The sequence below is a fragment of the Apus apus genome, chromosome 5, assembly GCF_020740795.1.
Source record: "Apus apus isolate bApuApu2 chromosome 5, bApuApu2.pri.cur, whole genome shotgun sequence".
Taxonomy (NCBI): Eukaryota; Metazoa; Chordata; class Aves; order Apodiformes; family Apodidae; genus Apus; species Apus apus.
The window spans coordinates 39487179-39504497 of record NC_067286.1 but is presented as its reverse complement, the minus strand read 5'-3'; the positions used below and the strand labels follow the sequence as shown (position 1 = coordinate 39504497).

Genomic DNA, 17319 nt, shown 5'->3' with positions numbered 1-17319 from the left:
GCCCCCCCGGCCCGGCCCGGCCGTCAGCACCGCACGGGAACAGCCGCCTTGCCCCCCGCGGTCAGCCGGCCTGGGCCCACCCCCGCCGCACCGGAGATCTCCGGCTGATAATTCAAAAATGGAGGATGCGCCCTCTCAGCCATTAATTAATAATGTAGCTCGCTGTCTTCCTGTGTGACACACGCTGGAAGGCACCGAGCGGCCAATAAAGATGTAGGGGAGAGCAGGGGAAGGCTCCTCCCCGCAGCTCTTCCTGATTGAGGGCTTGAAGAAGTAGATCAAAAACTTCCCAGGAGCCGGGGGGGGGGCCCGAGGAAAGGGGAGAAACGCAGCGCGGGGACCGCGCTTCGCAGCGGCCGAGCAGCGAGGGCAGCCTGCGGCCGCACCAGGTAGGCAGGAGGGGCGGGAGAGCCCCGGCCCCCCGCCGCGGCAGGCCGGAGGGCGGGCAGCCCCCGCGCCGCGGCCGCGCTGTCCCGCGGAGCCCAAGCGGCGGCCGGGCCGGGCGCGGCCGGGGCGAGGCTGGAAGGGCGAGGACCCCCATGAAGCAGCGTCCCGGCAGGGACGGGAAGAGGGAGATAAGTGGCCGGCGCTGGCCCTCCTGGGTGTTTGCTTTGCGGGGAGGAAGAGGCGGCGGAGGAGCGCAAGTTGGAGCCCGGCCCGGCGTGTGCGGGTCAAAGGCGGGGGAAGGGGGTGACCCGGGGGCAGGGGAGCCGGAGGAAACAAAGCGCGGCGGCGGCCGGGGTATCCCGAGCCGAGCACGTTGCGCGGCCGGGGCGGGGGGCGCCGCCTCCGCCCGCCGCTCGGCGTCATGGCCCCATTGTGAGGTAGAGGGAGGCGGAGGCGGGAGGAACGATCCGCCGCTCGCTCCGCGCGCAGTTCCAGCAGGCAGCGGCGTGTCAAGTACACAAAAGGCCGCCGCGCCGCCGCCAGCGCTTTCTCCCGCTCCTTCTCCGGCTGCCCCCGGGGGGAGGGACGCGCCGGGCCCGGGCCCGCTCCCTCCTCCCGGGTTCGGGGGGCGCCGCTGCCCGGCCCCGCTCCTTCCGTACCTCCGCTTTGTGATTTTTTATTTTTTTATTTTTTTTTTCCCTCCCCCTCGAAGCCGGTCCCGGGGCAGGAAGAGAGCGCGGAGCAGGGCGATGCCGCTGCTGCACCGAAAGCCCTTCGTGAGGGTGAAGCCCCCCGCCGACCTTCGGCCGGACGAGCGCGTTTTCTACTGCAGGGTCACTAACGAGATCTTCAGGGACTATGAGTAAGAGACAAACCCCGTGTGTGTGTGTGTGTCCGTGTCCGCGCTTCTCCGTCCCTGTGTTCGTCCTGCCCCCCCAGCCCGGCTGCCCCGGAGGCGGCGGCCGGGAGCGGTTTAACCCCCGCACGCTGACACCTGGGCCGGCGGGAGGGGATTCCCCGGCAGCGCCGCGGGGAGCCCTGCGGGTGAGGGGGGGGCGCGGCTCAGAGCGAGCCCCTGCCCTCCCGAGGGGTGGGGGGAGAGGGCGGATCTCGCGCCCGGGGCAAGGGGAATCCCTGCCCCTCCTCGGCGGGGTGTCCCGCGGCCTCCTCCTCTGGCGGAGAAGGAGCGGAGCCGGCTTCTTCCCCACCCGCCCCGCACCTTTCGCGGTGTCACCCTCGCCCCTGTCCCCGCCGGGGAAGTGAAAGTTGAGCGTGTGGGAGGCGGCGGGCGGTACCGAGCGCCCGCCGGGTCCGGGCTCCCCCCCTCCCCTCCACCAGCAGCCGCGTGTTGGCGGCGGAGGGCGCTAGGCCGCCTCGCGGAAGGGGCCGCGCCGGGCCCGGGTTCAACCGCTGCCGCGGGGCAGCGGGGCCGCCCGCCCCATTGTTGTGGTAACGGCCGGGCGGGGGGGTGCGCGGCCGGCCGGGCTCGGCTCTCCGGCCGGCTCCCGCTGCGGTTAACCCCTTGCGGCCGGCTCCCCGCCGGGCAGGGGTGTCGGGGCCGCCGCGCCGCCCAGGGCCGCGCTCGCCCCGCCTCCGCGGGGAGCCGTCGGCTGACCCGGTTGGAAATGGCTGGCGGGCCCTGCTGCCGGCGCCTCCGCCGAGGGGAGCGCAGCCCGGGCCTGGGGTCGCTGCACCTGTCCGGCGGGGCGCGGAGCCGCAGCCCTTCCTCCCGGACGGAGCTTAAACCGGGCCCGAAACCTAGCAAGAGCACCTGTCCCCTCAGGATCCCCCTTCCTCTTGAGGTCTTTCTCCCTCTTTGCGTCCTTTTTTTTTTTTTTTTTTTTTTGGTGTATATGTAGAAAGACGACTGGAAATTGTGAAACTGACGTTAGCCGTTGGACGGACAGTCCCTAACTTGCTGCCGTTTATTGTAGCGCTTGTAAGAACAATGGCCAGAAAGTATGAAACGAGACGTTTTTCAGGAGTTGATAAATGTGTTTTCAGCCCCCAGTCTGATCCAGCCCCATCCCCGCCTACAGAAGGCCCCCAAACTGCCTTTTTGGTTTAAAGGCGTGCAGACTTATGAGATTACATCTGAAATACTTTTCATTTGCAGCATATGAAATTAGAGCACACCTAAATCTTTTTCGTGTTTAGACTTGTTTTTCTTTCTCAAATACACTTCACCTAATAACATTTTAAAGAAGTTGGATTAGGTAACTTTGAAGGGTAATGCCTTCCTGTTTCCTGGACAATATACTCGGGGGGAGTGGGGGCACATTGAATATATTGTTGGAAGTTTTGTAAGGAGTGTTTTCATTATAGGGCGTATAAGAACTTGACTAGCAAGAGCTGTCAGCCTCCTGTTTCTGTAGGAATAAAGTCCCCCTCCCCCAGCTTCCAATATTTTGAAAGCTGCTTTTCTGGTTACAATTATTATTATCACGTAATTAGATTACGTATTTGTTGACACTGCTTTGAAATACATTACAGGTATGCCATTCTGCTAAAGTTTCAGCATGAAAAGTATCCTTTTAAAATGTCTTCTGCTCTCAAAGGGTTTGGTGAATATTTTAAGCACTGTGACAAGCTTATTTAAACTCCAAGTATGTTGTCACTATGAAAAAAGTATGGAAGACCAAATTCCATATTTAACCAAAGCTCATGAATTAAGGGATAAATTTAGACTTGTGTTCACACAGGCGATCCCTAGAAATGTCAGTGGGTGGCTAGCTCAGAGGTCGGGGCTTAGAATATGGCATTTGGGAAAACTGCAGAAAACTGCTGTGCTTGTTTCTTGTGTATGCGGGGTGGGCAGTTTTGGTGTGGGTAGGTTTGTTTGTTTTTCCTGAGGTTGGGTAAAATTGGTGCTTTGCATTGAAAAGTTTAATATTTTTTGCTTACCGAAGTGTCCTGGCATAGATGAGTAAGTTTAGATTAATGTTAGTTGTTTGTGGCATAATCTACTGGAGAACATAGGGTCATCTTTCAGCGAGTTTTAAATATGCTGATCCTTGTCTATGCTAGTTGCAAAGTGATGCTTCAAATAGCTGATGTCTTCTGAAAACCACATTTCCCATTTCTCTGCCGAAGGAAGGGCAGTTGGATTAATAGGGACAGAGAGGGCCCACTTCAAAAAAATGGCATTAGCTGTTTAATGAAAGAAACTGTTGTCTAAATCAGACTTCTGTGAATCTACTTTTGCAATAGCAACTTGAATTTTTTGAGGGCAGGATTTAAAAATTAGAGAGTTTAACTAGATCAAGTGGAATGTATAGATACATATGGTAACTTGAATTCACTCCCTCAATTATATAAACACTCTTAATTACAAAAAGGTTAAGACTTTTTGTTTGTTGTGTTTTTTTCCTTATTGTTTTTAGTTGTTGGTTCTTTTTGTTTGGTTGGTTTGGTTTTTTTGTTTTCGTGGTTTTGTTTGTTTGTGTTTTTTGTTGCTTGGTTGTTTTTTTTGTTTGTTTGTTTATTTCTTGTTACAGAGCACAAGCTTAGAGTTGAAAAGCTTCTTTCATACCCATGGCATCTTTGGTAGAGATGAAAACAAGTTATACATGAGTATTGGTCTTCTCTATATAAGAAAACATTATGCTAATGTGAGGAGAATTTGGCAAGACTAGTATTTCGTAAAGTGACTTTCCTGTTAAGAATGTATTTCCTTTTTAATCTGAAATACCATCACATAATTTTGTAACCCTTTAAAAAAGGGTGCTGGCAGTGTTTGATTGTATTTATCAGGGGTAACAGGAACTGGGGGAGCTGGTGTTCTTCATGCTTGGTTGTACTCCTGGTTAGAGGGACAGACCAACAAAAGAATCTCTGGAGCCATAGTTGGAGCTGGAAAAGCAAGTATGGGGATGCATGGGATACATGAGAAATAGATTAAACCACTGGGATGTTACCACCATCTTTGACACCTTGTCTGTGAAAGTTAATAGGTGATGTAGATGTGCAGTGAAAGCCGCTATTAAAGTACGGGAAGTCATGCTTGTGAAGTCACCCTGAGAAAAAGAAATGATGAGTAGTATAGATACAGTGGTAGGAATGTCCCACATTCTAAAACACACAGGGAAAGAGCAGTTTTATGTCTCCAAAACTTACTGAAACTTCTTTGTAGATTAGCCTGTGAAATTCTTGTTTACAGTCAAAAAGAGACCTGTTTAAAAGGCTTGAAAAAGTGTCCCGAGTTAAATTAGGTGGATTTTTCTGTTTTGTTGAAGAGAAACTTGTAACTTGGAATATAATCCTCAATGCATCATTAATGGGTAAATATTAAGGAATAAATGTCTCTTTTTCAATGTTGTTTGTTTGTTTCTTCTGTGCCTTATTTTGTAGTGTGTATTATTGACCACTTCTGCAGACAAGGCAGAGTTCAGGAGTGCTTTTGTGATCCAGAATGGCAGTGTTGGTGTTCGTGATTACCCTCCTTCCATAGACTAAACAGATTATATATTAGAGGCTCATAGGGGCCTCAGGATTGAAAAAAAGAATTATTACAAAATAGCCATTCCATAGACTTTTTTCCCCTCTGCTTTTTCCCTGCTCTTAAATTTCATTTATTTAACATGACTTTCTCATATTTTGCGTTCTCTGATATGTAATTCATCTGTTTATAAAAAGAACACTCCCCCAACTTGTTTGTAGTTTATGCTAAGACAATGAATGAAAGTATGTTGTTTGATACAAACATGTTCTTAAAACACACTAAAAATACAGTAAATCTTGGACTGAATGGGAATACTTGATTATTTCAAGCAAAAGGCATCTGTTATTTCTAGGCTGGATCTTTACATACAGTGCAAGTGTAGTCAGCACAGAGATTGCAAGTAGTTTATTTCTAGCTTCTGTCAATTAACTACCTTCTATCAAATACCTACTGAGTAGCAGTGTGAAGCTACTTCTCAAATATTTGCTGATAATTTTGATCTTTTCCTTACCTTGCATGGAAAACTATATCATGTAAACGAAAAAAGGACATCTAGCTAAGCATTAATTACTACTACAGTGACAGCTTGGTTTTTAGTCCCTGCTCCTCGAGTAGTTGAGCTGATGTGGACATCTTCACCAGAATGTTGTGGTGCCCTTTGACTTCTCACTGGCTGATGGGATCATGCAAGTGACTGTGGAGGTGCTTTTTACTAACTTCCTTCTCTGTGTTGTCAAAGAGTTACAGAGTTCTTGAACCAGTGAGGAAGCCCCCAAGACCGTAACACCCTAAAGATGTAGATAAAGCTTCAGGTGTGATGTAGCAGCAGATGCACTTGCTGTTCTGAATTTCAGTTGAATGTAGAATGTGATACAAGTGCATTATTACTCTTTAAGTAAAAAGAAAGAGTATCACTGCTGCTAGTACTGTTCTCTTGCTTTTGTAGCTTTCGTGTCTGTAAATCTTTCTGTGATAACTGATGTGCACCAGAGAGATGGGGACAGAAATAGTATTACAAATAACATCTATTTCAAAACTGTTGGGTTTTCGTTTTCTTCTCTCAAACCAAGTTAAAACAAGATCATTAAAACATTGCAATAAGACTGTGTTAACAGACTAAGGCACATATGGCTCTGATACAATGTAGAAATTGACTAGCTACAGACAAATAATGCTTTTAAAATTACATGTGATTTTGTTCACAATTTTTTTTCCCTACCCTGTAAATTCACAGGGGAAAAAATCCACACAAAACAAAAGAGGAAGTGAGGGAGAATGAAACTAGATACACAGACTACTCTTGTATGCAAATGGAAAATGTTTTCCTCAAATATGTTTCAGTTAAAATAATCTTATAATTTTACACTTTTAATAGTAGTAGAGTAAGAATTTTTTTAGTTTTGTTTTTTTTGTGTGTTTGTGAGTGGGGTTTTTTTTAGGTTGTTTTTATTTTCCCCCCTGTAAGTTCCATTCTGCTGCTTTAAATAGCATGATTGCCCGGGTGTCCTCTCACAAAGAATAACAGCAGCTCTTAAAGGGATACTGTCAGCATCAAGCTCAGTCTCCTTCCCTCTCTGCTCTCTCTTCTTTTTCTTTTTTTTTTTTTTTCTTCCCCTTTTACGTTCTCAATTTAAGAAAATTATGTTCTGGTACATTTTAAAATAACTCTTAGGGTTGTTTTCTCTTTCCTAGCTAAAGATAATTATCAAGAACCTCTTTGGTAAGTGAGACAGAAAAATACAGAGACATGCAGCTGCATGAAGATTTGAATTAAATGTTTCTCATCCATTGAAGTCAGTAAGACTACTAAAAATTATTGTGAATAACACAGAAGTACTGAAATGTAGGGCAGGAAGAGACCTGAAGAGCTCATGTTTTATGTATTCCATCACCTTAAAAAAAACACCAAAAAACAAACCACCCACAGATTTTTGTCTAACCTGTTCTTGAAAATGTTTAAGTAACTATACCTTAAAGATACTGATTCACCATGGTTGACAGCAAAAAAGAATATTCTGTTCTATGTGCAAAGAATGACAGACAGCCATCCATTCTTCACACATGGAAGAGTAATTTCTCTCATTCTGTCCTTTGTTCTTCTCTTTTTCTTGTGTAGCATAAGCAAACCCAAGTTATTCCTTATTACTTATGAGTATTAGACCTATGTGCTGTCAAATACATTAAGTAGATGAAGGTGATATAAAAATCTGAAATACAGCTATTAAATATTACTCAGATAAAATACATCTTCCTCTTCTGTCCTTTTCCCCTTCTTGCAGCTGATGTTATTCCTCAAGCATCTTTCTCTCACTCAGAGGAATCATGTACTCATACAGAAAGGATTATCTGAGCCAGGACTCTCCATTGTCATCAGTCTGAATTTCCATTTTCATTTACAAAATGTTATGGTTCATCTGTCCATCTGCAGTGAACATTGTCATTTGCATCAGTCTAGCTGATGCACGTTTGCCAGCTTGAGTTTGCTGGGAGCCTGCAGGAAAAAACTCGGAAGTGTGAACTGTCCAATGCACTAACCCCATTGCCAGAAATTATTTGAACAGTTCTATCCTTTTAAAAAGGGAATGCTGGACAGTGTAATTTTTTTTTTTTTTTTCCCAGGAATGAGCCTTCAGCACAGGTATCTTGTGTAGTGTTGTGAAAGCACTGTGTGTCTGCCTTGAATCCACTATGTTCAACTGATACAAGGCAAAACAAAGCTCAGTGTCATCTTGTGTGTTGCATACTTACCAATACTAGTCTCTTAAGATCTTTAAAGGAAGGCAAATAAGTATTGTCTGAACTAGGGCATAGTGAAAGATTGCTCTGCTGTCTGATCTCTGATACATATATGTTTTGTGAATAGCTACAGCATATGCTTAATCTAGAAGGTATATCAGCAGACTGCTGTTTTTCTTATACCTGTCAAAAATGGACAGGTATAGACTAATAAAGGCTTTTCTTTCTTGACTCCAATAAAACAACTAGTAAGCAAGTAATAAAAACAATGTAATTTTAGCATTAATTGGAAGTACAGGGATGGAAGAGAATCAATATTTGCTAATGGAACAAGAGAGGAGAAGAATCTGTAGGAAAAAATAGTTTAATGCTTTTTCTAAGAGCAATGCAAACAGTGGAGGAATACAAACTATTTAGAGAACTACTTGACATTAATTTTTTACCTCTCCCATCTTCTCATTTGTGAGCTAGGGCACTCAAAATCTGAAACTTATTCAAGTTTCAACATGTTTCTGAAATCATAAGGTTATTTTATGTTTTTACAGTTTTAGACCCTCCCCTTGCAAATACTTGTGGAAGTGTGGAGGATGTGAGGAGGATATGACATCTATTAAACTCAGTGTGGTTATTCTTATGCATAAGGCTTCTTATACATGTATATTTGTTTCAAGAACTCCTAGTTCTTGCTGCAGTTACTGTAGTCTGTAGTGAGAGGAGATCTTGGTTTTGGAATAGCAATTTACCACGCCATGGCTAAAAAGTGGTAAATAACTCTTAATTAATTATCTCTTAATTAATTAATTGTGAGCAAATTGAAAATGTTACAACTCAAGCATTTTTTTTCTCCCCTTTCACCTTTCTTTTTAGTGATTTTTTTGAACGCACCATTCTGTGTAACAGCCTTGTGTGGAGCTGTGCTGTCACAGGTAAACCAGGACTTACATATCAGGAAGCACTGGAATCAGAGAAGAAAGCCAGACAAAATCTTCGAAGTTTTCCAGAGGCACTCATCATTCCAGTTCTCTACTTGGCCACCCTTACCCATCGCTCCCGACTTCATGAAATCTGTGATGAAATCTTTGCTTATGTCAAGGATCGGTATTTTGTTGGTGAAACAGTGGAAGTAGTTAGAAATAATGGTGCAAGGTAAGTATGTTTAAAAAGAAGTATGTATTGCTTTGGTGTGGGTGAGTTTTCTGTGCAGTTTTTAAGAACAAAAAGTCAGAATAATGTGCTACATCAAACACACCAGAAGTGAGGTGTGATGTTTAAGCTAATGATACTGTTACTGCCCCTCCCTACTTTAATTAAGAGTAGTATTGTATTTCTGGGCTTGGTGTATCTTTTCTTAGCCTAGAAGCAGCTCTGGAGGCAAGACAGCTCTCTCAGGTCTTGTTACTGAAGTGTTTTGGTCTGTGTGGTCAGTCCCCTGGTGTGAGAGCAATGTGTTGTTTGTAGAATGGGATTTAATGACAAGCTAGGAGAAGCTTTTGGTAGAGTCCCCCACAGGCTTCTCCTGGAGAAGCTGACTCATGGTCTGTGTGGTGGGTGGGGAACTGGCAGATGAACCATACGCAGAGGGTGATAGTAAATAGTTCCTCCTCAAATTGGCAACTGGTCACAAGTGGGGTCCTCCAGGGATCAATATTGAGCCCCATGCTGTTTAACATCTTCGTAAGTGACCTAGACGTTGGGATCAGGAGCACCCTAATGAGGTTTGCTGATGACACCATGATGTCTGGGGAGGTTGATACTCTGGAAGGGAGGGCTGCCCTCCAGGATGACCTGGACAAACTGGAGGAGTGGGCTAGCAGGAACCTTAAGTTCAACAGGCAGAAGTGTGAAGGTCCTGCACCTGGGAACATATAACCCAGGAGCGCAGTTCAGACTGGGATCCACCTGGCTGGAGAGCAGCCCTGTGGAAAGGGACCTGGGGGTCTTGGTGGATAACAGGCTCAACATGAGTGAACAGTGTGCTGCTGCAGCAAAGAAAGCCAACAGGTTGCTGAGCTGCATCAACAAGGGCATCACCAGCAGAGATAAAGAAGTCATCATCCTGCTCTACTCGGCACTTGTCAGACCACACCTGGACTATTGTGTTCAGTTTTGGTCCCTGTTCTACAAAAAGGATGCGGGCAGGCTGGAGAGGGTCCAGAGAAGGGCCACAAGGATGATCAGAGGACTAGAGGACCTGCCATATGAGGAGAGGCTGAGAAAACTGGGTTTGTTCAGCCTTGAGAAGAGACACCAGAGAGACCTTATTACCGTGTTCCAGTACTTAAAGGGTGGTTACGAAGGAGATTGAGACTCCCTATTTACAAGTAATTACATGGAAAAGATGAGGGGTAATGGGCACAAGTTCCTCCTGGAGAGACTGATTGAACACAGGAAGTAAATTTTTCACCATGAGGACAGTCAAACATTGGAGTAGTCTCCCAAGGGAAGTGGTAGATTCCCCTACATTGGACAGATTTAAGTCTCAGCTTGACAGGGTGCTAAGCCACCTCATATAAACTATAGTAGTACCTAAAAAGATTGGACCAGATGATCCTTGAGGACCCTTCCAACCTGGCATTCCAAGATTCGATGATAAGCTATGAATTAAAAATCCTATGAAAGTTTTGATGAAATAATCCAGAATGTAATTAATTATGTGGTGTTTTGTGTACTCAGAATGGCTGAACTATTGAAAGCTTGAAATTGATGAAAGTTGGATTTTTGCTTTTTAGGTAGTTGCAAAAATTGTGAGTGCGTTCTCAGAGAAGTTGGGAATGAATCATAAAATGTTTGTAACTGGGATTTAGTGTGATGTTTCTTCTTCCCACTCAGAGTTGGTGTTAATGCTTCCTTCTATACTGATGTATGTATTGTAAGTGCTTTTATGGTTATCTTAGACTGATTAAAAACTTGGAAGAATGTAGACTTTCAGATGCTTTTTGTCATAGCATAATTGGTACCTATACTTTGTAGTATAAGTAAGTTGTTCTGCAGCACATAGCTTGAGTCTCTAGCACACCTCTGAGAAAGGACTGCAAAGGGACTATCTTTTGTCTAAATGAATGTGCAGCTTCACTTTAGTGATGTTTAAAACAGGAAAGACTTAAACGTGTTCATCTTACAAATACCTGCAGAACATGTGTTAAAGCCTTTGTGGGTACAGCTGTTGCTGCATTTTTTCTGTTACTTGTTTCTGGGGTTGTTTTGTTTTCCTTTTTTTCAGGAGTAGGGGCCAGCTTGCCCTGCTGAGTAGAGAGGGCACAACCTATTGATTTCTGTGGGTTGTCTGAGGTCTCAACATGTAATCTGGTGTATATTGTGTGATAGGAGTGGGGTCATTCAAAATGGTCACTGGAGAATATAGTTGCTCTGTATAATTTTTTTTAGTGGCTGATTCAGATCTTATTTAAGGCAAATTTTGTGCTACAAGTCTGTCTTGTTTCTTTGTGTTTTGAAATTACTAATCCTTTTCACTTTTCTTTTTAGACCATTGTAAATCAGTTTTTAAGTTTGCCCTAACAAAATGGTTTCCACATGCCATGTAATCTAAATTCTGTTCAGATAAAGTTGTGATATGATTCCATCTTATGAAGATAGTGCTACCATATTTTTTTTTTACCAGCCTTTAATTAAATCTTCTTGGTTATTCAGAGTTGTGTTGCGATACATATCTGACAATTTTATTTGTGTTCCGCTTTCACAGATAAATATATTAATAGGCTATAAGCTAGATTTCTTAAGCCTTTGAGGTGGGCTAGATACCACCAAAATACTGAACTTTCAGATAAAATCTATTTCCATTGAAAATTAACCTTCTAGGCATTGTATGTTTTAAACTACAGAAGTATAAATTTATGTTGGTAAAATGCAGCATGGAAAATTCACCTTTGCTGATAGAATGTCACTGATACTCCAGACAAATGCATAGCAGAGAGTTAGTTCAGACCTTACTATTACTAAATCCAGGAAACAGTGCAAATAACATGGTAATGCAGAGGGATTTTTATGTTTAGGGATATATAATTAAAGAACACAAACTGGGAGGAGGTGAGGCATAGTTATTCTTATGCCAAATTAACAGTTGACTTTGACCTGTATTTTGAAGTACTACATTGGGGATTAAATGTACCAACTCATGTTAATTGTAAATAGCACAGCTGTCGAACAGAGTGATTTTCGTATTTGTCCAATGCAGCTAAGTTTTTGTGATCTTCTGTAGCAAAAACGCTCGTAGTTCATCCATAGTGTAATAGCATCCTATGAGATGAGCAGAATTTGGTAGATCATGAAAACCCAGCTGTGTTTTGGTGGTGTAAGCTCTTACACTACATTTATTTACGAAGTTTCTTGCACAGGGAATGTCAGCAGGATCGTTTGTTATCTGAGCTCTGTGCATCATTTAATGCCAAGCCTATAACATAATGAATGTGTAACCAGGGGTTGCTTAAGCAGTTAAGTACTGATATTTGGTAACTCCTAACATTGCACGTGTAATACTGTTGTAGGATAGATTGCTTTGATGCAGCTTTCTAGATTTTGAACAAGGTAAATGGGAGGGAACCCAGACACTAGAAGGGTTAGCACTTTGGCTTAATGTAAATGTTTTTATCTTGATCATACAAAGTAGTCTGTAGTCCTGAAAGCAGTGGACAGGTGATCTAGAAAGAGTAAGAGATCAAGGTCTTTGTCAAGAGGCTAGGTGGAAGATTTTTTTTTTTTTTTTTGAGAGTGGTGGTTCTTGCATCCAACCTGTGTGTTCTGTGTGTTGCAGAACCTGATGCCCCATTTCTTTTTCTGGTCTTATGTCCCTGTCAGGCTATTCTGGTTTTTAGCCTCTTTTTGTGCTTCTCAGTTTTGAATTTGGCTGCATCTGCCTTGTTGCTGAGGCCTGGTAGCAGGAACTCAGAGGGTTTGGGAGATATTCAGTCTTCCTGTTGTTTTGGTATGTCTGGTGTTTTAACAGCCTTTATCAACCAGAAAGAAATTGCAGAGAAAGCCCCTCCAGTCCTTTGATGTGGTTTGTTCAGGCAGTCTCTGAAAGTGATGTGTGCAATTTGGTAATCTAGAAGAAGCAACAAGGAGATAATTATACTTGCTCTTTAACTTTTTCAGATGACGTATTGATTAAGTATGGTCAGCTTTTTTTATTTGTATGTGTCCAGCTTTTCTGGCCAAACTGGAGCTGTCTTTTCTCCAAAGTGGCAGCTGTGCTATGCTTTAAAATATGTGGTGCTTGGAATTGATTTTCAGTATCATGGCATCTGAAGGCAGTTCCCTGAAAGGTGGAACTCTGTGGTGTGGAGTGTCACCTGAAACAGCCTCGGTGAAGACCTGCAATCCACCAAATAGAACTGTGTGACTAACTCAGCTGTCAGATCTATTCCTTTCTCCTTGAGGTCAGAAGTGTGCTTTTCTTTTAGTTATTATTTTAGTTTGTCAGAAGAAAATCTAGATTTAAAGCACATGTAAACAACCAGTTGTGATTTATCATCAGTGTTTTGAGACTGGATGCTATCTCAAGAAATAATGGCTGTCTTTATTAGGGTATACAAGTGAGCGGTGTGATAATTAGTTAATTAATCTGTAAGCTTGCTCTGACTTGAGCATTGAAGAGTTTTAGGTTGGACAACTCTACTAGCTCGTCAGCTCCCCCTCCCCCATCCTTAAAAATAGCTTATGTGGCGATGCTTTCTCTTCCCCACCAAGTGTGGAGGACAAACCAGTTGTTGTCCAACAGTTAGTACCGATCTTAATTTAAAAGTCAACTGCCTGCTGACTAAAACAGATTGCTTAAAGGTCGTGTGTAAGAAGGAAGAAATCATACAGAATGTGGCAGATAGAAAACACGGAATTTTTTTTTTTTTCATTTAATTTGACCACTAGATGACACCACTGCAAAAGAATACTTGCCTAATGTCTGTGGGCAGGCAACACCAGAATGCCTTAAAAGAACACACTGCTTTAAAAACAAACCTGTTTACAGTAGTAGATGATGCTCCGTGTTAGAGGAGTGCTGCATCTCATCATACGTTTGATATAGGCCAACATCCTTTCTCTGCTCTGAAGTTGACTGTTGCCAAGCTATAGAAAACTTAGATAATCACAGAGCAACCTTGTCTGTAAGTGAAACTTCTTTTTTTAACTCATCAATTGTTTGGCTGGTGTCCCAGTGCTTTAGGGCTGTTCATAGTGGATTAACCACTGCATTAGTCCAATTAAAAGATTTGCATACTGTTTTCATCTCTGTAAGTCTTAACTGGGGCACAGGAAGCATGTTGCTGGCCATGACTATGCCTAGCTGATATGGATTTGGGATGCCACAAGATAATCTTTGTAAGAGATAAGGTTATAACTGATTTTCAGTTTTTTCATTCAAACTCATAACAAGGTATTAAATGCTTATATATATATGTACAGTTGTCTTCTGTGCACTAGGATAAGTTAATATAAGAGCACTAGGTAGTAAAAGGAAAAGTGTCTTCCATGTTTAGACTAACAACTTACAGTAAGTTTAAATTATTTTCTAGCCCACCAACAAATTTTCCCTTCTGACATATAGGTTTCAAAGCTGACTGGTTACTGAGGTACTGGAACTAAAGTCAACAGAATCAAAAAGTTAGAGTGTGTTTTTGTAGTGTTGAGGCTTAAGTAGTAAGTTCCTGCACACAAAGAAAGTTTCCTACTTTGTTTTGAAAGGTGAATTTTAATTCCAGTAGCAGAGTTAGTGTGGTGCTTACGTCAGCCTAGCTGACAGTATTGGACAGCAGCTTACCTATTCATAGAGCAAGTGAGTTTGCATTCTTCCAGCTTTGCTGTTTAAGGATCAGTCAGCTCCTGACCTGAAAGAATCATATTTAAGGAATTCACTTTCCACTGCCCTTAAGTCCTTCAGTATATAAATGTATTTGTTGACTAATAGACATATTTGACTAATAAGATAATGATATCTGGGAGACAACCTGCAACTCCTTTTTTATAGATTGTTGAACAGCTGTTGCAACTATTTTTGGTTGCTGTCAATCTCTGTTAGGTCTCATTTCTGTGCACACTTTCTACTTTTGTAACTGCAAATGCAAAGGTATAGGTTTTGGTTTGTTTGGTTTATACTTTTTGTTTCTTTTTTTTTAATCAGTACAATACTATGAACTCTGAATGCTGGACAGTCAAAACAGCGCATAAACTGGTGTTACTGTTAGTGCTGTCCTAAATCCACAGGAGATAGCTGATGCAGCTACTGTGTATACAGGATTCTCTTGTCCTAAGCAAAAACATACTTCTTATTAGTTTCTTTGAAGCATACAATCTTACCTAGAACTTGACAGACTGAAGATGCTATAAGTCAAAACCAGCAGCTCTTACTGTACTTCAGGAAACCATTATGTGTATAAAACTTGTTTCCTTGTTGTGTGCTTTTGTTTTGTGTGTACATTAAACTGTACCACTTCGCTTAGTAAAGTATGTCATTTATTGCTTCAGACCTTGTCTCACTTTTATCTCTAATTAGTTTCAAGTCTGTGAAAATTGTTAGGACAAGGATGTAAGTTACTGCACTTATCTGACATTTACTTCTTAAAAACTTACTAAAAGCTGACAAAACAGAATGAGGCTGTAGTTTTTTGATACTTCCTGGTACTTCCTGCTGTAGCTTCTTATATTACTGGCTCTTGGTGTTTTCTGTATTCAGCTATCTTTACATAGTATTAGAAAAGGTCTGCTTTTTAATGTTTGCATTTGAAAAACTTAGCTTTCATATGGGTGGATTTTAAAAAGTGAATTCCCTTTTGCTTCTGACTCACTGGTTATTGTTTTCTTTGTGTTGGCCTCAAAATATTGCAATATTCTTCCACCGCCCCATTTGAAAGAGATTTCTGCTTTTGTCGGCTTATTTTAAAGCATATAGAGGCACTTTTGTAACTCACCTCGGTCTTCAAGGAATCTTGGTTTTTGAACTGAAATGAGGACATAGTAGAGTGCCAGACTATTATTTATATCACAGTAGTTAGCACCAGCCAGATCAAAAAGCTTTTGTGCAGAATGCTCAGGGGATGTGCAGTAAGAAGTGGTCTCTCCTCTCACAGCTGCCAACTCCGGCTTTAGTTGGGTATAAAGGCCTACTCAGCAAGAAGAACTTATCCAAGTTAAGTGAGAGTACTGATAATTGCAGGGTTAAGGTTTCCAGTTGACATCCTATTATAGCTGGTTTTGGCCTGGTGACATAGTGAAGTGCAGCTTCTCTTTCTTCAAGTAGTGTTCTTCTGCTGCTTCAGCAGAGGTAAATGGAGGTAACTGCTTGTCCCAAAACTTGTAATAGCTTGTGTCGGTGCCTTTCAATTGCTGAGGTGAGTGAATGAGAAATGTGGCAAGTAAGTTACACTTAACCTTTGTTCTGAGTTTTCCAGAATCACTCTCTCCTTGGACTACTGGTGAGTTTCAAGTATGTACGAAGTCTTGCCTAACTACCTTGTTATGTGTGTGGTTTCCCAGGAACAGACTCTCCAAGTGACCTAGTGATCATTTGTCTAGATGTTATTCACTTGGGAAGGATGAACTACTGAAATTACTGAGATGCTACAGAAATTAGCGTCTCAGGGCTTCTAGGGAGGTGTTCCTATTTTTTCTTTCTCCTCTGCTTTTTGCTGTGGCCAGTATTTGCCTCTTGCACGTGCTTTGGTTCTCATCAGATCTTTCAGTGAGCAGCTTGAAGTAGCTAATAGGACAAATATGTACCCAGCTCTTCACACTGGTTTAGTTTTGGGATTTTTTGGTTTGTTTGTTTTGTTTTTCTTGTTTTGTTAGGAAAGGGAATTCAGTTTAATGGCAATTGGTGAAGGATACTGAGTGCCAGAGCTACAAAAAGCAACCACCACCCCAAATATCTGGCAGGGAGGAGGAATAACAAGGGAAAATTTCCCCCTCTTGACAGTGTTGACTTGTTAAGTCATCTCTGCATCCCATACAGCAAGTGGCCTGAGGCTGCAGGTGAAGTTTGCTTTTATACCCCAAACAGCCTGCTGCTTCCTTAAGGTTCTTCTGGGAGTAACAAGGGTTAAGTCCTACCTTAAAGTTATCTGCTAGTTGTGTTAAGATGCTCTTCAAAGCACAGCCCAGAATCAGTCTTAAAGAGAGATACTGATGGAGTTGGGTTTCCAGAGAAACTGTGTCCTGTGCTGCAGTCTCCAGTGAGTGTCTCTTGCCAACAGAATGCTGGAGTCAGTTATGGTCTTCCACATGTGCAGCTGACCAGCCCTTCCTGAAATTCATGAAAATCAATGGAAGTTCTCAGGTTTTTTTGCATTTGAGAAGGCGATAGGCACTGGTATTAAAAAAAAAAAAAAAGTGCATTGGGGATATCTCCTCTGGCTTTCTTTCTAAAACTTTTGGGCTCCTGTGTTATTCTTTTATTTCTTAAAAAATTAACAGATTTAATCATATGAGCTGAGCACTTCTTTGAACCTTTTCCATAACCTAAGAGGACCTCAAAGAGCTTGGTTTCTAAGCTTAGCAAAAAAATAAAGCTGTGAGCATAAAGGCCATCCTTGGGACTGGTCAGAGGACCTGTATCCTGTTACTGAGAGCAGCCGACAGTGCAGGAAGAGGTACACAAAACTACTGGGGTACAGGATAATCCTTTTGCAGGTTTACTGTTCTAGCTTTTGGCTGTCAGTGTCTGAGCTGGAGTTGCTGGGACTGTTTAAAACTCTGTGGTGGCTCTATTCTCAATTTATCCAATCCTTTTCTGAATACCTTTGGGATTCCTT

At 42.8% G+C, this 17319-nt stretch overlaps 1 protein-coding gene across 2 annotated transcripts in view; it reads left to right on the top strand.

Annotated features, from left to right (window-relative positions):
- The first annotated feature begins 278 nt into the window (after nucleotides 1-278).
- BAZ1A (bromodomain adjacent to zinc finger domain 1A) overlaps nucleotides 279-17319 on the top strand; it is a 62863-nt gene continuing 45822 nt past the window's right edge. The window contains exons 1-3 of one of the 2 annotated variants that reach the window (XM_051621393.1): nucleotides 279-389; nucleotides 1100-1249; nucleotides 8432-8710. In XM_051621393.1, the coding sequence (XP_051477353.1) occupies nucleotides 1137-1249; nucleotides 8432-8710 (392 nt within the window). In that variant the 5' untranslated portion in view covers nucleotides 279-389; nucleotides 1100-1136. The remainder of the gene's footprint in view (nucleotides 390-1099; nucleotides 1250-8431; nucleotides 8711-17319) is intronic. The other variant, XM_051621395.1, reaches the window with a different exon arrangement.